Genomic DNA, 21,255 nt, shown 5'->3' on the forward strand with positions numbered 1-21,255 from the left:
GGAAAAAAGGAAGGAAAAAGGGAAAAAAAAGGACAGGAGAAAGGAGATTGACAGGGAGCAGAGCCTTTGAGCACCCTGTCACAGGGCCCGCCCCCTGGCTCCACTCCGACTGGCTGTTCACTACCTTCTCTCCAGTCATGGCGAATGGGGCGTTGAACCACTGCTCGAAGGTGCTGCAGCTCTTGAAGATGGTGGGCAGCAGGAAGTTGAGCAGGGCCCAGAGCTCGGGCAGCTTGTTCTGCAGGGGCGTCCCGGTCAGCAGGAGGCGCCGTGGAGCCAGGTAGTGCGTGTTGAGCACCTGCGTCAGCTTGCAGTGGTGATTCTTCATGCGGTGGCCCTCGTCCACGATCATGTACTTCCAACGGATCTGGAAGGGTGAGCGTCAGGCTTAGGTCTACTCCCGGAAGATGCTGTACATGTGGTTAGTGTGCTCATGCAGACGTGTGCATGTGTGTGTGGTGCGTAAGTAAGAATAGCATACAAGTGGGTATGACAAGTGTGACTTTATAGAAGAGGTTTTGGCCAGTTGCTGTAATTGAATGTGTGTGTGTGTGTGTGTATGAGCCTGTATGTGTGCGTATATCCGTGCCTTGGCCAGTATATGCTTGTCCTTGATGATGTACTCGTAGGTGGTGATCAGCACGTTGAATTTTCCATTGCGCAGCTGAGGCAAAAAGGCTCGTCTAGCAGCAGGAGATCCCTGTGTGGAGAGAAACCTCACGATTACACACTTATGGACACACACACACACACACACACACACACACACACACACACACACACAACCGAGTGGTAATGGCCCATAACAATAAAGTCTCATATTAGAAGCAGTCTACCCGATTCATGTCTCATCAGAGACACACACATCGCAGTCACACTCAAATGGCACAAAAACCTCCAGTGCTACACATTGGGCCTCTCTCTACATAACATCCTCACCTTGTAAGACACCTTCACCACAGACGGTGCCCACTTGTCAAACTCGTACACCCAGTTGGAGAGCGTTCTGTAGACAAAAAAAAGAAGATCCATTGACACAGGTGGTCATGTCTCCCAATCCGTGCCCCTTCCAAGGACATTCATTACAGGAATCATAAAGCTTGGAGCCTGTGGCAGAGATGCACGTCCCTCTGCGAGCTAGATTAGCCAGGACCAGTCAGGTCCACTGGAATTCTGATGCAATTCTTTTAGTGGTAATGGGACTTACTGGGACTATAATTGCCGAGACTTTAAATGTGCAGTTTTGACACTTCCTGTCAGCTTTTCTCATAAGTAAAACCATTCAGCCGAGTACCTGTTTGAGTGCAGTGAATCTCAGGGGTGGGTACATCCATGTGTGTGCGCCCATACTATGCTGGGTAAATGGATGCATGTGTGCGTGTGTGTGTGTGTGTGTGTGTGTGTGTGTGCGTGTTTCAGGCTCTGGCTCACGAGAGGGGCACGATGATGAGGAAGGGTCCGTTGATGCGCTTGTACTCCATGAGGTAGGTGATGAGGGCGATGGTCTGGATGGTCTTCCCCAAACCCATCTCGTCTGCCAGGATCCCGTTCAGGTTGTTGTTGTACAGAGACACCAGCCACTCCAGGCCCTTAATCTGAGACCGGGGGGGGGGGGGGACAACGAAAGGGGAAGAAAGAAAAAGCGAAGAAGGAAAACAACAAGAAAAAAAGAGAGAGAGGAAAAAGGTAAACGGAGACAGAGAAGAGAGAGTAGAGAATTTAGAGAGTAGAGACGATTTTGGGCTCAGCCATTTTTAAAGCATAAGGTAACAGGACTAGAGCAGTAGGAACATGAAAAGCTAGCAGTTAAATCCAAATTTAAAATTTTGTCGAGTTTCTTGTGGATAAATGAGGGTTTTGGATCTCTGGACTCAATGGCAAGCATCTCGGTGTCAGGATTTTACCTGGTACTGCTTGAGCTGCCCGTTGATGAGCAGAGAGGACTGCTTGTCCACCCTCTCGGTGACGGCGTGGGCCACCGCGTAGTACGACTGCAGCCCCCGAGCGAAGGCCGCGCTGCCATACTCATCGTCGACGTCCTGCTTGGCGTTTCTGCAGAGAGACGCCAGAGAATTAGCCTTTCAGTGAAGGCTGCTCTGCCTCTGAACAAACAAGGACAAAACAAGCCAGTGCGCCACTCTGCGAGGAAACAAAACCCAGGGGAACCTTATGGTTGGCCACTCCAAGCGAAACCCATTCACATCTCACTTAATGTTTCCCCCCTGCGGGAGGCTGCTGGACGGCTCATCCTGGTAAACCCCTGGAATCGGACCCATTATTGGCTGGAGTAGGAGAAGTGTGTACCGGAGGGGGAGGGGCACTCAGACACAACTGGCCCCACCCTTTCCCAAGCTCCACTTCCTATTGGCTCCGGCGTCACTCACTCAATGATGTGAAGCGCGTCCACCTCCGACACATCCTCGCTGTCCGGGTCCGGAATTTTCTTCTTCTCCTCCACAGGAGCCTGCGACGTCTGGGGCTCCTCCTCTTCCTCCTGTGAGGGGGGGGAGCCAAGGGGGCCAAGGAATAAATACCCAGTCAAAGCACGTACACACAAAGAACAGCCTACATCTAATTTCATCCATGCATATCCTCATTTTCTGATGGTCATAAAAATGCAAGCTTCACAATATTACATACGAGAGTATCAAGCACTGCACAACACTAACAAGCATGCTATAGTTTCACACTGCCAAGTGAAATATGAAATCCACCAAACGACTGAACTTGCAACTGAATTAGCTAAATATTTTAAAACTCCTGAAGCATAAAAATCAGTTAGAGGCACAGGATCCCCATCTACTTGTCTCAGAGATTTTGAATAAGCATTACTTGTCTGAGAACATGAATAATGAGTTGAGCAATTTAGCCAGTCTGTAGGGGGGAAGGGGTGAACGGGTTCCTTTCAGTTTAAAGAAACAGTGGCCTACTTTCAGAGCTAGTGCATTACGCACCTATACACACAATGTCAAAACACAAGCCTTACACACACATACACTCACAAAAGCAGCCCTGGTGGTGGTGCCCCCTGGTGGAGAGAGGGGGTAGAACAGAAGGGAAAACAGAGAAAAGGGGAGAAAAGAAAAGCAAGGAGGGGAAGAATGAGAGAGAGCACCAGAGAAAGAGGAAGCGAGACAGACAGGGAGAGCCAGCGAGAGAGTGGAAGAGGAAGGGAGACGGGGAGAGGGAGGTGCTGCAGGGGTCTTACCGAGTTTATAAGGAATGACTCACATACCTCCTCCTCCTCAGACCCACTGTCCTCACTATCAGATCTGGGGGCAACTTCGTACCTGCAGGGGGCGGTAGAGACCAAGACGTCAGCCATACCAAAAACCTGGAGCACAAAGAGCTCTCCCCAGCAGCATGGCTAACCATGACTTTCAACTTCTCACCAAACTCTGTGATTCACTCTAGAACATTCTTTACTCCTTTAACACTCAACAGCAATCATCCTCAGAGCACATTTCTTTTCTTATCTATGCTGCCGTTACATAACATGGAGTATGTTGTAAATTTCTCTGGAAAAGAGTGTCTGCAACAAAGATAAATTATATAAATATTTACACACATAGCTCTGCATCCTGAAAAATTAAAAACAAAATGACAGGCTAGCACATCCTAATCTATGGCTCAGATCAGGGAACAGGTTTAAAAGTTCCACACATTTGCAGATTTCTGAATTTCGGATGAAGGGGGGGGGGGGGGCACAATCCACAAAGTGCTTCTTAGAAAACTTATTGGCTTGGTTATGGTTAATCAATCACACAAACAGGGTTTGTTGATAAATCTCGTAATTGACGCCGGTGAACTCTGAAGCACAGAAACCATCACGACTCATTTCGCCAGAGACGGAAGCTTCTGGAAGGAGAAGGAGTCTCACCCTGGGTTCACCTCCAGCCAAGCCTCCAGCTGCCCCGCCCGGGGCGCGTCCATGCCCGTCAGGATTTTGCCGCTGTCGATGTGGATGACCTTCACCGGCAGGTCACTCATCTGGCTGGTCTCATCCAGGGGCTGTGGGGGGGGGTGGGACAAAGGGAGATGAAGCTCTGATCTCTTTCCCATTGGCTCACAGTCAGTGTTTGACAGCGATCTCAGTGCTTCTGCTTTCACCTCATGACAAACAGACCAGTGTGTGTGTGTGTGTGGGGGGGGGGGGGGGGGTCAGTTCCATTTCTGTTAAATTACAGGAAATTAATTGAAATTCAAATAGTTAATGGGAAAAATTCCCAAAATGTCAGAATTATTTTCCAGCTAATAGAATTTCAAGGGTGATACCGTGGCAACACTCACCTCTCCGTCAGGCCCCAGGGTGGGGGTCTGTCCCTCTGCATTCTCCAGCTTCTGCAGAGACAGAGGAGGAGAGTCCATCACACACACACACACACAAGTAAAGCGTGCAATTCTCCCATTGCATCTGGTTATTTTACTTTACATTCATTTAGAGAGCACTTATCCAGACAGAGTGACTTACAATGCAACATCTTTTCACTCAGTCACCCTCTCTTACTTTCTCACTACTACACCTTACTCATTCACTTTTCTACTTTCTCGCACGTCTACCTCCTCTCACTCACTAACTCACCCACTCCCTCCCTCTCTCTCTCTCCACATTCCCACAGCTCCTCACCTTCTTTTTCTTCTTCTTCTTCTTCTCCTTGAGGGCCTGCACAGCCTTGTGAGCGCGCACCAGCTCAGTCAGGCTGGCCACGTACTCGTCCGTCTGCTGCAGCAGGTAGGCCAGCCGCTTGTCCTTCTTCTGATCGATCAGCTTCCTGTAGCCCTCCTCATCTCACCTCAGAACGATGCAGTGTCCGTTTTGTTTGGTGGAGACAGTGTGTGGTGTGTGTGTGTGTGTGTGTGTGTGGACGTGGGTTTTGTGTGTGTGTTGTGTGTTGTGGTGTGTTGGGGTGTGTTTATGGAGTCAGTGTTGTGGGTGGTGTGTGTTGTGTTGTGTTAGTAGAGGTGTGTGTGTGTGAGTGTGTGTATATGTGTGAGCATGTGTGTGTGTGTGTGTGTGTGAGTCAGTGTGTGTGTGTGTGTGTGTGTGTGTGTGAAGATCTGTGTTGTGTGTGTACGTGTAGACATGGTGTCTGTGAGGAACTGACCTCGTGCCTTGAGCGTCGCGCTTCCTCTTCTCCGTACCATCAGCCTCCTCATTCGCTCCTTCTCGATGCGCTCGTTCTCCTTCTTCTGCTCGCGCTCAGTGTTGGCGTGGTAGGTGGCCACAGCTTTGGTCAGCTTCTGGATCTTCCCGGTGATGGAGCGGTGGTACTCCTTAAAGTCCTTGGCATGCTGTAGGATGCTGTTGAGGTACTCCTTCAAAACAGAGAAAAAACACTCCACGGTCAGAACAGGAGAACATGACCAATTGTGACTGACTGCACAACCCCTAAAATCACATTTCTTTCCTAAACAGCGCAGTACATTGAACAATGAAATGATTGCAGATTAAACCCAATACCATCAAGCCCATTTCAATTGCAAACTCAGAAAAACATCCGGCTCCACCTCTCGAGCACGCCAAACAAACCAAACCAAACCAAACCTCTTTGTCCCGTGTAGCATCATTTACCGCTGACATCATTTACAATTTAAAGATGGCACACAGGGTTTCACCCTCAGCTTAGAGTTACAAGAAGCTTCCGGAACACCAGGACTCCAGCGGGGCGTGGGCCGGGGGCCTGCGGGGGACAGGCGGGGGGGGCACCTGGTGTTTCTGGCGGCGCTTGCGCTCCTGCTCGATCTTCTGCTGCTTCTCCAGCTTCTCGGTGATGCGCGCCTCGCGGAGCGACTGCCGCTTGCTGCGCTTGTAGGCCTTGGCGTTGAGCGCCGTCTCCAGCGCCGTGTCCCTGCGCATGCACACCACCACCTCCTGCCGCAGCTGCGCGCCAGAGAGAGAGAGAGAGAGAGAGTCACTCACCGCCGCCACGCCCGCTCCCGTCAGCTTTACCACGCTCTGGGCACCATTTCTTTTGTCATGTCACCCGTTCATTTCAATTGAATTTTGAGAGAGAGAGATTTATTATGTCTTTCGTTAATCGAATCAGATCAGCAAGTAGGACTGTTCAAAACAAGAAACTATACGTAACATCCAATCGTGTCGTCGGAGCGTGGAATGCCCTTTTTATATTCCCAATAAACCACGCCCACTCCATCACTACGATTCCTTCATTTGATAGGGCCAATTATGCCAATATTGGATCAAATCTGAATACAAAATGAGACATGGGAAAGAGAGTCATGTTTATGTTTTCCATTAGGTGTGTGTGTGTGTGTGTGTGTATGCGGCGTGCACATGTGTGTGGTACCTGTCTCTGGAAGTTGAGCAGTCTCAGGGCTTTCAGCTCAATGTTGGCTTTGGTCCTCAGGTCCCCAGGCAGCGAGCCCGGAAGGTTCTCCAGGTCCTGGATGCGGTGAGCGATGCGCGCCTGCAGTCTGCCGGGACAGAGGACAGGATGGTCGCTCGTCCCCACGTGCACACACACTTCAAGCGATTGCTTCAACGTGAACTGAGCATTTCATTAGCGAACAGGACACCTGTGGCCTCATCTGTGGTTTATGCATTTGTGTAGGAGACGAATATCTGCTCGGCAAATTGAGTATCTCGGGCCTCACTTGGACAAGGTTGAATATCTGCTTGCCTTATAGAGTATCTTTGGCAGGCCAGCAGAGCTGCGCATCTGCTCAGTTTATAGATTACCCATGGCGACAGAGCATTATTGGCCTCTGTAAAGAGCGGAATACCTGTTCAGTGTAGAGAAGGGGTCTGGGGTTCTAGTGAAGAGGGCTGTGTGGTTCGTAAACTTTTCCTGGAGGGCCTTCCAGCAGAGGATTCTGACCCATGATATTGCATATCTATAGATATTGAGCAGCTGTGGCCTCACCTGCAGAGCTGAATGAGTACTGGCTGTATAGAGCATCTTTAAGCTCACCTGTACTATAGTATCTTTAAGCTCACCTGTACAGAGCATCTTTGGGCTCACCTGTACTATAGTATCTTTAAGCTCACCTGTATAGAGAATCTTTAAGCTCACCTGTACTATAGTATCTTTAAGCTCACCTGTATAGAGAATCTTTAAGCTCACCTGTACAGAGCATCTTTTAGCTCGCCTGTATAATCGCTCCTGGAGGGCGTGTAGAGCATCTTTAAGCTCACCTGTACAGAGCATCTTTAAGCTCACCTGTACAGAGCATCTTTAAGCTCACCTGTATAGAGCATCTTTAGGCTCACCTGTACTATAGTATCTTTAAGCTCACCTGTATAGAGAATCTTTAAGCTCACCTGTACTATAGTATCTTTAAGCTCACCTGTATAGAGAATCTTTAAGCTCATCTGTACTATAGTATCTTTTAGCTCACCTGTATAGAGCATCTTTTAGCTCGCCTGTACAATCGCTCCTGGAGGGCGTGTAGAGCATCTTTAAGCTCACCTGTGTAGAGCATCTTTAAGCTCACCTGTGTAGAGCATCTTTAAGCTCACCTGTATACTAAGTATCTTTAAGCTCACCTGTACAGAGCATCTTTAAGCTCACCTGTACTATAGTATCTTTTAGCTCACCTGTACAGAGCATCTTTAAGCTCACCTGTACAGAGCATCTTTAAGCTCACCTGTACAGAGCATCTTTAAGCTCACCTGTACAGAGCATCTTTAAGCTCACCTGTACAGAGCACCTTTAAGCTCACCTGTATAGAGCACCTTTAAGCTCACCTGTACTATAGTATCTTTAAGCTCACCTGTATAGAGCATCTTTAAGCTCACCTGTACAGAGCATCTTTAAGCTCACCTGTACAGAGCATCTTTAAGCTCACCTCCTGTACAGAGCATCTTTAAGCTCACCTGTACAGAGCATCTTTAAGCTCACCTGTATAGACCATCTTTAAGCTCACCTGTATAGACCATCTTTAAGCTCACCTGTAAAGAGCATCTTTAAGCTCACCTGTACAGAGCATCTTTAAGCTCACCTGTACTCGCGCTCCTGCAGGATCTCCACGGGGTCCAGGCCGCGCGGCTTCTGGACGGGCGTGACGCGGTTCTGCTTCTGGTGCAGCACCATGGACGGGGGCTGCGAGGGTTGCCCGGGCGACTGGGTCTGGGGGGGCATGACGGGGGAGGCAGCCGGGGGCACGGAGGGCGGGGCCGGGGAGGGGCGGCCCGAGGGCTGCGGGGGGATGAGCTTCTGGGGGGCGGTGGAGGGGGCGGCTGCGTTCACCATCGGCCCTGTCGCCAAGCGGTGGGGGACGGGAAAAACGTGACCGTGAAAACACGGCAAAAGACATCTCTCTCCGACAGAGGGAGACTCATTCAGAGTAATAATTTCACATTTTCACCTCTGTAAGTGCACACTAAAATGTCCAGGGTTGCCACTGACCATAGTGGACTCATATAAACTCCGTAAGAGTTGATATAACACTGAAAATTTAGCTGTGTAGCGGTAGTGGCAGCAACAGCAGCAGTAGCGCTGCTGCTTGGTTATGAATATTTTGACAATGCGACAACATGCTTACGTTATGTTCCTCTGCAGTCAGCACTTTCGATGCTTTGGCAGTGGGGTAGAGGGCACTGACTGACAGCATCTCAGCTCTCCCATCATTATACAGTCAGTCCACTGCAGTAATGCTGCTTTACCATTACAGACACGGGAGGAGGGTAGTCAAGCCACGTCAACAGAGCCATGTTGAACCGAGGCTGCCCTGCACACACTCGGGTAACCCCTCCCACCCCACGACAGGACGGGATAGGGAGCCTCTCTCACCTTCTGGCCAGGTTTTTGGAGGTCCGTTGGGGGGCTGTCCCTGCATTCCCGGAGGCACTCCAGAAGGTCCAGGGGGAGGCATGTTAGGGCCAACTACTCCTGGATGGGGGAAGAAAAAAAAGTTTCACCAATTTAAGTAATCATAGTGTCCCTTCTATGGAAGGCGACGTCTATCCTCACTGGTCTATATGGATGATTGACAGAACAAGGCAGCTTGACCAGTGACAGGGTTTATGAAGCCTCAGTCTGCCATTGCTAAAAGTGAATGCTGAATCAAACAGACTCACTGCTAACAGACCAATGTTCACTCACACTCAAGCAGGGAAATCATCACCACACATTCACGATCTCTAAAACAAAAGCATTTAAGAAACAATGCGCACAATTTGATCAGTGGCCTCAAATCTCATCCAGGACTGGGTCATTCAGTTTAGGAAAAGATTTAAAATTCAATTCATGAATTTAAAAAAATGGCCAGACAATCCTTAGTTTATTGTAAGTTCTCCCACCCCCCCAATAAATTAATTTACCAAATTAAAATCACGACACCCCCTCCCTCCAACTCTGGCCTCATCTCATGGTCATCATATGTCAAGCTTAAGGTCCCATTGCCCACCTGTCGTGTAAACTGTACGCCGTTTGAACAGGTAAATGCAAACTCTGACTACTGGCCTCAAGGTCCATCAGACAGATTTACAAACTGAGTGATTAGCAGACAATCTTATCCAGTGACATTTTAATACAACCCAATTCACACCGCTGGCTACTTTTACTGATGCGATTCAGCTGAAGCTCTTTGCTCAAGGGCACAGCGGTGCCGCACCTCGTACTGGAACCTCACAGTCACGAGCCCCCTTCCCAAACAAACACGCCGCACCGCCACTCCAAAAGCAGACATAGCTCAGGAGGTAAGACCGACATAGCTCAGGAGGTAAGACCGATTGTCTGGCAGTCGGAGGGTTGCCGGTTCAAACCCCGCCATGGGCGTGTCGAAGTGTCCTTGAGCAAGACACCTAACCCCTAGCCACTAACTGCTCTGGCGAATGAGAGGCATCAATTGTAAAGCGCTTTGGATAAAAGCGCTATATAAATGCAGTCCATTTACCATTTACCACTCAAACAGGTCCGATAGCTCAGACCCCATCCCACTACTTACCGTGCGCCCGGTTGTAGTTGGCGGGGGCGGGCCCGGGGCCCGTCCCAGGACCGGCGCCAGGCCCAGGGGCGGGGGGCATGTTGGCCATGGGCTGCTGCATGCCGGGCATGGGCCGCTTGCCCTGCACCGCCACCTGCAGGTGGTCCGGGAGCGGCTGCCCGCGCGCCAGCATCTTGTACGCCATGATCTGCGCCCGCAGCTGGTGCAGCTGGTTCTGGTTGAAGGGCGTGGGTCCTCCGGGCCCGCCCTGCGCCCCGCCCGGGGCGCCGCCCCGGTTCGGCTGGCCCCCCATGGCCTGGGGGTCGCCCCCGCCGCCACCGCCGCTGCCTCCGTCCATGGGCATCCCGCCCGGGCCAGAGGGCATCATGGGACCAGACGGGGGGCCGTTAGCAGGAACGGGGCTGGGAGCGTGGTCCGAGCCCCCCAAAGGAGAGGGGTAACCTGGGGAGGGACAAAGAGAGAGAGAGAGAGAGAGAGAGAAGATGAGTAACACTCCTCAATATGGTGATGGTCTAAGATCGCACTTCACCCAAATATAAATCAGGAACATGTCATCTGCCCCAGGACAAATGATTATTTTAAACCCTTGAACTCCTTTGACACAAACGCAAGTGAATTCTTTTTTATGATAGTATGTTCTGTTAAGCAGCATGCTGAGGGACCTGCAGGGCTGATCTTAAATTTGACTGTCCTGTAAAAAGGTAGGGTATCACATTTCAAAGACTGGAACTGTACATCAGGTATGCCTTATTATTCAACACATGAACCTGACTACATTCACTTAATGTACACAATTTGGAGAGGGCGGGACAGGTGAAGCAATTTTCCGAAACGCTTGCGGCGACACAAAGGACGCTGCCGCCGGGCTGCAGAGGAACAATCAGACCCATCTGCTGAACCCGAGCTCGCACACACACACACACGCGCGCACACACACACACACACACACACACACGCACACACACCCCACCGCACACACGCACGCAGCGCCACACGCACACGCACACGCACGCACGCACACACACAGACACACAGAGACACACACACGCACACACACACACGCACACACAGCACACACGCACACACACACGCGCACACACGCCACACAAACGCACACACAGAGACACACACACACGCACACACACACACACACGCGCGCACACACACACACACACGCACACACGCGCGCACACACACGCACACACGCGCACACACACACACGCACACACGCACACACGCACACACGCACACACGCACACACACTACCCTGCAGACAGCGAGACTACACCGCTAGAGCTGTCCGTAGCCCCGTCTGTCAAAGCAGAACCCTCTCCCACCGCCATAAAAGAAAATGTCAGCCACCGATCGCCCCCAAGGACTTTAACCACTCCCTCTCCCCACAGAAGGGTACTCCAGCACCTGCTTTCTTAACAAAGGTCTCAGAAAAGAGGAAGCCACAGACAGCTGTTACAACTGCAGTGAGAAACTATGAGAGAAGTCACCGAGGGTGCAACCGTGCTCATTACCAATATGCATCAACTTATTTATTTGCTTATTTGCTTTATCTTAATGCTCGGTGTTTTACATTTTTAACTTTTGTACTTCTGTTTAAGAGAGTATTGTGTATGCTTACTGGGGGGAAATGACCAATTGAAGAGAACAAAAAGACCACTGGTTTTTACCCTCTTCTGGTTTTCGACAGACGGAACACAGGAAATCACTCTGTTCTCCTGAGCAGCACTGATGCACTCCAGGAGGGCCGTAGCCTGATTGGACACTGAGACTTTAGGCACGCAGAAGTAAACTGCTGGACTCGCACCACCATATGAGTTTTATTTGAATTCACTGGCACACTCGATACAAGTAACCCCAGCGAATGAGCCGTTCTTCAGAAACGACCGCAGAGACAAGCTTTCGCGCCTCACTGGGCGTGTAACTCAACAGAACCATGATGCACCAGCTGGCCAGAAAATCCAAACAGCGGTACATTGGGAGAAGGCTCCTGCCGCTGCTGCTGAATCCTTATGGAGATTTGTGCCAGAGGATAACCGTGTTCATTTCTATGGGTCTCGCTGAGGTGCGGGTCCAATCAGTGTGATGGCTGCTTGTAAAAACCCTTCTCCCTAACAATGCAGGACTCCGTGGTGGGAGAGTGTGGTCCCCAGCCCGTCTGAGCATCCCCCGTTTTACAGCGAGGCCCCCCCCACCTACCCTGGGAATGTTGGTCCATGGGACTAGGAGGGGGTCCCATTCCGCTGTGCCCCCCCGGACGCATGCCCACGCCCTTCATTTGTGCGAAGCGGGGGTCCTCCGCCATACCCTTCTCATGCATGCCCTCCATAGGCTGTGGGAGGGCAGAGAGAGAGAGAGACAGGTCAGACAGAGACACAGAGAGACAGCACAGAGACACAAAGAGATAGGACAGACAGACAGAGTGACAGACAGGACAGAGAGAGAACAAAACAAATCAAGGATTACAATGAAATAAGATCATAACAAGTGCCTTGAGTTTTTAAAAGGAAATGGGAGACTAAATTCTTCTGATATTCTCTCTCAAGAACAAGCAATTCAGAATAACCTTAATAAGCACATATTAATGGTACCAGGAATGTTAATTTTAACAATAAAACTACTGGAAATGTTTATGGCAAAGGCCACCAGAGATTGTTATTTTGTATTCAGCGTTCTGGGAACCACTCAAAAACAATCTCAAAAAGAACTAAACGAACCTCACTTCAGAACACACACACAAAAAAAAAAAAAGATTTGCAGACCCATCCCAAACTCTCAGCCTAGGTTTTATTCGGCAGGGTGGGCCACGGGGGTTTCCAAACTCGAGATGGTCCAAGGCCATCTTAAAATGACAATTCTCATTTCCAGATAAAACTAACCTTGTCTGGATTACAACCGCCACTCAAGTTTCCAAACTAGCCCGCCTGCACGCGACAACCGCTGTAGATTCAATACATCAATGTGTAAACAATTTACTTTTTAAAAGTACTTCTAACTTCATAGTTAAGATATTAATGGCTGCAATTTATGTCCTGATTAAAACGGGAAACCATAGAAATAATAAAACCACAGACCTTATTTTCTACAGAAATCGAAATCCCTTTGGGGAAAAAAAATCATTGAAATCTGCCAAGGGAAACCATGGGGGAAGAATCTTCTGGGTTGGCCAACAAACACAATCACTGTGGCACTCCATAGCATACTATGTGTTTTCTTTGGTTCTTTATTTATAAAGTAATATAAAGCATTTAAGGAACAGAGGGAGAGGGAAGCTGGGAGACTTGCTTTGTGCATGGGGTGCATGTTCTCCTGGGGGTACCCGGAGGGGCCCTGCGGAGGGAGCGGGTGTCCTGAGGAGGGGGGCCCCGGGCTGGGGCCCATCATGCTGTGGGTGGAGCCAGGAGAGGGGCCCGGGCTTGGTCCCATCATGGCTCCGGGGGAGGGGCCGGGGCCCGGGGAAGGGCCTGGGCGGGGGGGCCCTCCAATTGGGGGGTCCGGGGTGGACATGCTCGTGACAGATCCTGTTCACGGAGAAGCCAGCAAACTGGGGTCCTGAAGGAAGACAGGCATACATTTAGCATGTTTCATACATGTGTAGATGCATATTCTTACCATGCAATGTCATTTTGAATGTTTTTCTCTTCTTTTACTTGATTTTGTTTGAAGCTTACTGAATTTGACACGTAATCAATTTTTAAAAAGCCCAAAGTACTGGTTGTTAGCCATAAGCAACAAATGCCAAACAATGCATCAGATTGTTTGATACATGCGTGTGTCTCCATGTGTGTCATATGTGTGTGCGTTGTGCATGTTGTGATTGTGAGCGAGTCAGTGTGCGTTTACTGTGGTGTGTGTGTGTGTATATTGGGATTGTGACAGAGTAACTGCATTTACTGTGGTGTGGTGTGTGTGTGTTGTGATTGTGACAGTCTGTGTGCGTGAGTACAAGTGTGTGAGCGTGAGTGTGTGTGTTGTTTGTGCGTGTTGTGATTGTAACAGAGTCTGTGTGCGTTTACTGTGGTGTGTGTGTGTGTGTGTGCTGTGATTGTAACAGAGTCTGTGTGCGTTTACTGTGGTGTGTGTGTGTGTGTGTGTGTGGGTGTGTTGTGATTGTAACAGTCTGTGTGCGTTTACTGTGGTGTGTGTGTCTGCGTGTGCGTGCGTGTTGTGATTGTGACTGAGTCTGTGTGCGTTTACTGTGTTGTATGTGTGTGTGTGTGCGTGTTGTGATTGTAACAGAGTCTGTGTGCGTTTACTGTGGTGTGTGTGTCTGCGTGTGTGTGTGGGTGTGTTGTGATTGTAACAGAGTCTGCGTGCGTTTACTGTGGTGCGTGTGTGTGTGCGCTGTGATTGTAACAGAGTCTGTGTGCGTTTACTGTGTTGTGTGTGTGTGTGTGTGGGTGTGTTGTGATTGTAACAGAGTCTGTGTGCGTTTACTGTGGTGTGTGTGTGTGTGTGTGTGTGTGTGTGTGTGCGTGTTGTGATTGTGACTGAGTCTGTGTGCGTTTACTGTGGTGTGTGTGTGTGTGTGTGGTGTGTTGTGATTGTAACAGAGTCTGTGTGTGTTTACTGTGGTGTGTGTGTGTGTGTGTGTGTGTGTGTTGTGATTGTAACAGAGTCTGTGTGCGTTTACTGTGGTGTGTGTGTCTGCGTGTGTGTGCGTGTTGTGATTGTGACTGAGTCTGTGTGCGTTTACTGTGGTGTGTGTGTCTGCGTGTGTGTGCGTGTTGTGATTGTGACTGAGTCTGTGTGCGTTTACTGTGTTGTATGTGTGTGTGTGTGTGTGGGGGTGTTGTGATTGTGACTGAGTCTGTGTGTGTTTACTGTGTTGTGTGTGTGTGTGTGTGTGTGTGTGTGTGTGTGTGTGTTGTGATTGTGACTGAGTCTGTGTGCGTTTACTGTGGTGTGTGTGTGTGTGTGTGTGTGTGGGGGTGTTGTGATTGTGACTGAGTCTGTGTGTGTGAGTTTGCAAACATGCAGGCCTCAGGGCTTCATTATTGGTTTGCCATTTAGCCCTTTCACATTTACAATTCAAATGGAGAAGCACGACAGCTGCTGCAAAAACAAACAATAAGCGGCCAGTGCGTCCAATCAGAACCAAACGCCCTCCATAACTGCACAAACCAATCCAAAAAAGAACTGCAAAACTTTACAAGAGGATCCGTTACCCGGTTTTGCATTTCATTAGTATCGACATGGCTATTTCAAGAAGAGACTCGCCAAAGCCAAGACAGACCAGAGGAACAAACAAATGAACTCACACATACATACACACACACACACACGCATGCATGTCATCTTAGAGTAGCGCTCATCCAATTTGCAATTATGAAAAACAGGAATTCTGGTGAACATTAGCACACAGATATGAGATGGGAGGAGCCCTTTCAATGAAAAAAAAACCCAAAACAAAAATAGGGGGAGAGGGAAAGACTAAGCATAGCAGCTGAACTACAGGTAGGCCTAGATGAATGGTAGACCACATTATGGACCAGATTATGCTGTACAGACAGTATAAATACAGTAGATGCAGGGTAAGTCTCTGCCTGTGGTTACTGGTTTAACCAGTTTGGCATAAACCCACATAAAAGGATATTCATGGCAGATGCACCTGACCTTACTATGCTGTTCCGATAGCAGCATGTGGTCGTCAACAGCAGTATTCAGTGGTGATGTTTCTAACTTTCCTCATTTTAAATAATTGCTAATTCCACCAGATCAACTGGTCAAGCACTTTGCTGGTGGGATACAATAACTGCACCCAACATGGGAATCAAACTTGCAACCTCTGGATCATAAGCCCAGCTGTGCTCACCAACTGCTCCAAATAGTGGTTCATCTTTTGCAGGAGAGGTTACAAAGGATTTGACGCAATGCTGTATATTAAGAGTGGACATTTTCGCAAGTGCAAAACTACTTGAGGTTAAGTTCGGTGTCCAAGCCAGTTCCATCTAGCCAAGCATAGGGCAGGTATGGGTGAAAATTAAAACCAAAACATGGATTCTGCCAGCCTTTGGAGCTTTAACCCCAAAATGACATCAAACAGCTGAAATTCCTGCATCACATCGTGTGCAGCTTAAGGGCCCCAAATCGCAAATTACATAAAATGAAATAGGAGTAAACAACATTGAATGCATACAAGTCAAATAACATAACTTTGCAAAAGGCATGACTGGCGGTCATTTGGATTTGGTCTTCTCCAAAACTAAGGAGTTTGTGTGCGTGAGAGAGCGAGAGCGAGAGAGAAAGAGAGAGAGAGAGGTACTGCTCGATATTACTTGATATATGCGCGGTCGCGAGCTTTCATCATTTAGGAGGTTATATGGACAGAAGGAAGAAAGCAGCAGCCATACACTCAACTGTACAATTTCACATCAGGGAATCCTCTCGAAAAGAAATGCAACGAGAAGAGTCACAAAGGGATTATTTCACACAATAGGAGCAAAACAACCAACGAAAGAAATAGTCTGTTAACAACAGTAACATATTTTTGGAATATTAATATAGCAAACTAGCTACATTAGCTACTCGTGGTTTTTAGATTGTTGTAGCCGGTGGTAATAACAATGTACAGCTAGCAAAGTAGACCTAGCTAGCTAGTTAAGATCTGTGCTATTTGTTGAGATTCGGGCACAAATAAGTTTAGGTTATGGACCGGAAAAATGTCTCACTGGATTGTTTTTAGCATGCGGTTTTGCCAAAATTTTCCAGATTTCAACGACGGGAACAACTGAAAATACAGCCAGCTAGCTATCTACATTATTGGGCATCTAGCTTACACGGTAAGCCAAGTTCTGGCTAGTTAGCTAACCGGCTAACTTCATTAGATAGGCGGCTAAGTTCATAAATCAGCTGGTTAAACATGATTATTTACTACCAAGAATCGTTTAATTATTGCCAGCTAACGTGACACATTATTTTGAAATATATACCAATTTGACAAGGATGTAGAAATTTCATATAACACTGCTTTTTGGCTATGCCAGACAGCCTGTCTGTTGGCTAACAAACAATACAGCACCATTTCGAGTTTCCCTTCAACTCTTCAGCTAACAAACTAGCCAGGTCATTTCAAACAAAGCAGTGCCTTTTCATCTGTCAAGTGTTATAGGAGAAATTGCACGATTCGATATTACTGAACATGACACGTTTTACACTAAAAGGAAACCAAAATTATTTATATTTGATTGTAACTAAACAGAGAACACAAAGGAGTTCCTATCGCCAGCCGGCCATGCTATGTTATCCACCATGTCTGAGAGAACGAGGTCTAGTCCCTTTTTACGCTTCTGCTGAGAGGAGTGAACAGTTCCAAAAGCAAATGTATCATTTTCTTTTTTAAGTTGATTGATCCAACCCGCCTCCCGTACCCTTGGCTCAGTCCCCCGCTCTCGCTACATTTCCAAAAAGAATAATTCATTCATTGCGCCCAGTCGCCGCCGAGGGGGAACTGGTTATGTGTAATGTCGGTTCGCTCGTTACCGAGCGGGCGAACAAGAAAAAAAAACAAATAAACTGCTGTTTAAGGATACAACAAATCCAAATTAACATTTGAATAAATATATTTCCGATCGATTAAACAAATAAAGCAAAAGAATAGTTTTGCAGAAGACTTACCGACTGTAAATACTTGTTTCGCCGGTATCTTCCCCTCGTTTTTCTATGACTAGCAAGCTAGCTAGAAACAAAGGGCGACTCAGCGAGCTTACGTTTTTTTCCCTCTCACCCCCCCCTTCTCGTCTGATTGTATCGCTGAGGCACTGCCTGAACGCACCACAGACTACAGCAACAGCCGGGCTCGAGCGCCCCCCCTTCAACACATTCGCCCCCCGCCCCTCTCGAACGACAGACCGGCGAATCACAGCGCATGCTCAGTCGAAACACCACTGCGGGGAGGAATGCGGTCGAAATGCTAACGTGGGGGATGGGTACTAGAATTGGGACTGTAGCCCTATTCACTTGAACTAGTGTTTATTAAAATGTTATTTCTCTTTCCGTGCGCCGAGTATGCACCGTCGTTTTGATTCTATGTATGAAATGTTTGCATATTTGTGGACCGATTTACTCTAGTGCTTATTTTCGAAATCTGAAATAGCCTATTTTGTGTCGGGTCGCTTACAAGTTGTTCTCGCAGTTTCATTGAGTAACATCATATTTACGGACTCCACACACATTTTAAGTGAAAATTCACTACACAGAAATTATATATTTGATATTTGAATTGTTGGTTATTTTTCTACAGTCTGTGAGGCTAACACGTAAATCCGAAAGTGTAGAACTACATAAGTGTTTGCGTCACTACTGAGAGACGTCTCATTTTCTTAACCTCACTTCCTCTTTTTTTAAATTTGCTGGGAGGAGAGTTTATTATTCGTTTTTGACAAATGCTATAATAAATTGTAGTTTTTTGATCAATCAGTGACAAAAATTTGAGTAACCGACGAGGAAAACAACTGTTTTAACTATGTTTGGTCTGTGGCCAGCTCTTTGTTTGAACCTGTAGGAAAATGTAATGCTAAATTACCTTTGATATCAATGTCTAAATCAGATCCACCAATAGGATGCACTGCATTTGACAAATGAACATTTTTCTCGAAATATTTAAACAGTTTGTATTTAAATGAATATTTAAAATGTTATCAATTTCTATGTAGGATATCATTTTTACATTTAGTTTACTTAAAAAATATTTAAAACATTTTTTGCATTTTACCCCTGAAAAAGCTCTTGTATCACCACCTATGTTTTTTATTCTTCATCCTATGCATCTTGTAATTTATTGATCACTTTGCTGATTTTTGTGTGTTCTGCCAAGCAACCCTGGGTACAGACAAGCTATTAAACAAGACCAGGTCAAAACCTAGTATATGGCTGGACCGGCCAACCAATGGTGTGACGTCATAACTCAGCCGACCAGTGGTGTAACTTCATCACTCACTCAGTCACTCAGTCAGTCACAGACATCCACGTTTGTAGGGTTGGCCCCGCTGTTGCATACCAGCCAAAAACAATTGTTAAAAAGTTATATATGGTCATCAAATAAACTTTTTTTTAAATCACAGAACTTAGTGCTTAAATCACTCCCTCTTGTCACAAACCACCGAAGAGGGGAGATAAAGGAGCTTCTCGCTGTGCCTGATGTTCAAGGTGCATTAAAGACGAGTCCTACAGTGCACAAGCGCCGAAAGTCAGACCCAGAGAAAACACAGAATGCAAGATGAGGCTTATCCTCCAGTCTTCCTGCTCACATGAGTTTACCCTTCTGCCTCTCTGCATTGAGGCAGTGCCCCTGGGGTGCCATGGCCCACATCCTCCTCCTGAGCCTGGTGAGCAGGCCACCACCAAGCTAACACGGGGACGGGCAGCACAGGGGTGGAGCTCAACCTGGCCAGAGTAACTGGAGTTGCTGGAGGTGGCCTTCCAGCTGAGAGCACTTTGATAAGTCTCTGGTGCTCCACTGGGACCTGCTGCACCTGGAGCTGGAGGACCTGGTTTATGTGCACCTGAACACCTGGCCCACCCATGATGTGGCTTCCCTGGATTAGGAGACCCAAGGACTGAGTCACCTGAGTGACCGCGTCTCTGTGTGCGGCAGAAACACTACTATTTTATTTTTATAGCAATTATTAGGTGTCATGTAAAAATAAATTGGAGTACAGATAATCAATTAACTTTACACATTTATTAAAAGAAACTACAAAGCCACTGCAGATTCATGGCGCATTGCATCTTAAGAAAATATGCTTATGAATTAATAAATAATTTAATTTAGTTGTTTCATAACAGTTAGGAAAGCCTGACTGGGATCTCCTTGGCAATGGGTAGAGGGCGGGTTTGCATTAACTACAAGAGCCCCTTCCGGAAGAGTCAAATCAATGTGCCACCTGACTGGCAAGGGGTTTCACTAGAGGAAGCTTTAATCTTTGTCACATGGTTTGAGGAATCCACATATTTCCCTGCTTCCCACTGAAGAACATCCTGTCACATGACTTGCAACAACAACAATCTGTCTGGTCCTGTCTGTTTCCTGGCCATATGTGAGAGGTGTGGGCCATTGCATGAACTCAATCAGAAGGCAAAAGTTGAGGAATTGTAAGAATGTAAATTTTGATACTAGGTAACTGACAAGGTACTGACCTGCGTCGAAACAGTGATCCTACAATGATCTAAATAGCAGAACTATGGTACAACTGAATGCGTCAGATTTCAAATTGGTACAGGACAGGACTGTTGTTTTGTTTTCTGTAACAGAATAATTTATATTATATTATGATTTAAGAATACTTATATTATGTGTGTACATGGAAAACACTATTTTTAAAATCATAAATACAATAATAACTTGTTCTTCATTTTTAATCATAGTTTTTCATACAATCATACAATTTTACTTATCAAGTGAAATCACTTCTTTTGTTCATATTATGTTGTTACAATGGGAGAACATTTAGACTTAGGTCTCCTTAATCAGATGAGGTACAAACAATGGGTACACTGTATAAATACAAAAAATTATGTGAATAGAAGTTGTGTAAAATTACCAATGCTCTAATTATCTATATAAGAAGCACGTCTGCTCTTTGTGTCCTTAAATAAAACTCTTTGGAGTACTAAAGTCCTACGTAATGTAATATGAAGACTGTCTCCTATTGCCCCACCAACACTAACTCCAATGGAAACTTAATTTTTGCAGTTTCAATAAGATGAGGCTTTAGTTTTCTCTCCCTTCTCATGTTGGGGCCAACATTTACCCTGCACATATTTCAGAGATGGCTGCCCACCCTGTGCTGTTGACTTGTAGATGTTAAGCCTCGTCTGGTCTGCAGGTTTATAATGGGGTGAGCAACCACACATTTCTACAGAGGGCCTCCAGTCAGAGATGAAGACTCTGTCAATATTACATTACAGGCATTTAGCAGACGCTCTTATCCAGAGCGACTTACACAACTTTTTACATAGCACTTTACATTGTATCCATTTATACAGCTGGATATATACTGAAGCAATGCAGGTTAAGTACCTTGCTCAAGGGTACAACGGCAGTGTCCTTATCCGGGAATCGAACCTGCGACCTTTCGGTTACAAGCGCAGTTCCTTACCCACTGTGCCACACTCCGTCCTCCGTCCAATATGTATTGGTATCTGAAACACATGATGTATAACTATATCCAGGAGACAACAGAATAAAGCAGAGGGACTGCTAGGTTATTTAAAATAGACGGTGCTGATTTAAGAAAAAAAAAAATAATGTCAGCTTCCGCAAACTATTGAAATTTGTAGCAATCCCACAATTTTCACAGTATTACATCAGACATCAATCAAGTTGTCCAAATA

At 47.1% G+C, this 21,255-nt stretch overlaps 1 protein-coding gene and 1 long non-coding RNA gene across 3 annotated transcripts in view; one reads left to right on the plus strand and one right to left on the minus strand.

The window, feature by feature from the left end:
* LOC135243056 (transcription activator BRG1-like) overlaps positions 1-17,746 on the minus strand; it is a 28,082-nt gene extending 10,336 nt beyond the window's left edge. Inside the window, exons 1-20 of one of the 2 annotated variants that reach the window (XM_064314544.1) lie at positions 17,539-17,746; positions 13,207-13,473; positions 12,121-12,253; positions 9,910-10,350; positions 8,754-8,852; positions 7,963-8,218; positions 6,309-6,435; positions 5,708-5,881; positions 5,143-5,316; positions 5,106-5,112; positions 4,628-4,788; positions 4,291-4,341; positions 3,881-4,011; positions 3,236-3,290; positions 2,385-2,494; positions 1,905-2,052; positions 1,432-1,595; positions 940-1,006; positions 590-700; positions 125-367 (exon numbers count right to left, since the gene is read on the minus strand). In XM_064314544.1, the coding sequence (XP_064170614.1) occupies positions 125-367; positions 590-700; positions 940-1,006; positions 1,432-1,595; positions 1,905-2,052; positions 2,385-2,494; positions 3,236-3,290; positions 3,881-4,011; positions 4,291-4,341; positions 4,628-4,788; positions 5,106-5,112; positions 5,143-5,316; positions 5,708-5,881; positions 6,309-6,435; positions 7,963-8,218; positions 8,754-8,852; positions 9,910-10,350; positions 12,121-12,253; positions 13,207-13,428 (2,874 nt within the window). In that variant the 5' untranslated portion in view covers positions 13,429-13,473; positions 17,539-17,746. Of the gene's footprint in view, positions 1-124; positions 368-589; positions 701-939; positions 1,007-1,431; positions 1,596-1,904; positions 2,053-2,384; positions 2,495-3,208; positions 3,291-3,880; positions 4,012-4,290; positions 4,342-4,627; positions 4,789-5,105; positions 5,113-5,142; positions 5,317-5,707; positions 5,882-6,308; positions 6,436-7,962; positions 8,219-8,753; positions 8,853-9,909; positions 10,351-12,120; positions 12,254-13,206; positions 13,474-17,538 lie in introns of those variants that run through there. The other variant, XM_064314543.1, reaches the window with a different exon arrangement.
* The window catches only part of LOC135243276 (uncharacterized), a 149,232-nt gene that overhangs the window by 84,880 nt on the left and 43,097 nt on the right, over positions 1-21,255 (plus strand). The gene's annotated exons all lie outside the window — the stretch shown is intronic.

Source organism: Anguilla rostrata, chromosome 17, assembly GCF_018555375.3.
Source record: "Anguilla rostrata isolate EN2019 chromosome 17, ASM1855537v3, whole genome shotgun sequence".
Lineage (NCBI taxonomy): Eukaryota > Metazoa > Chordata > Actinopteri > Anguilliformes > Anguillidae > Anguilla > Anguilla rostrata.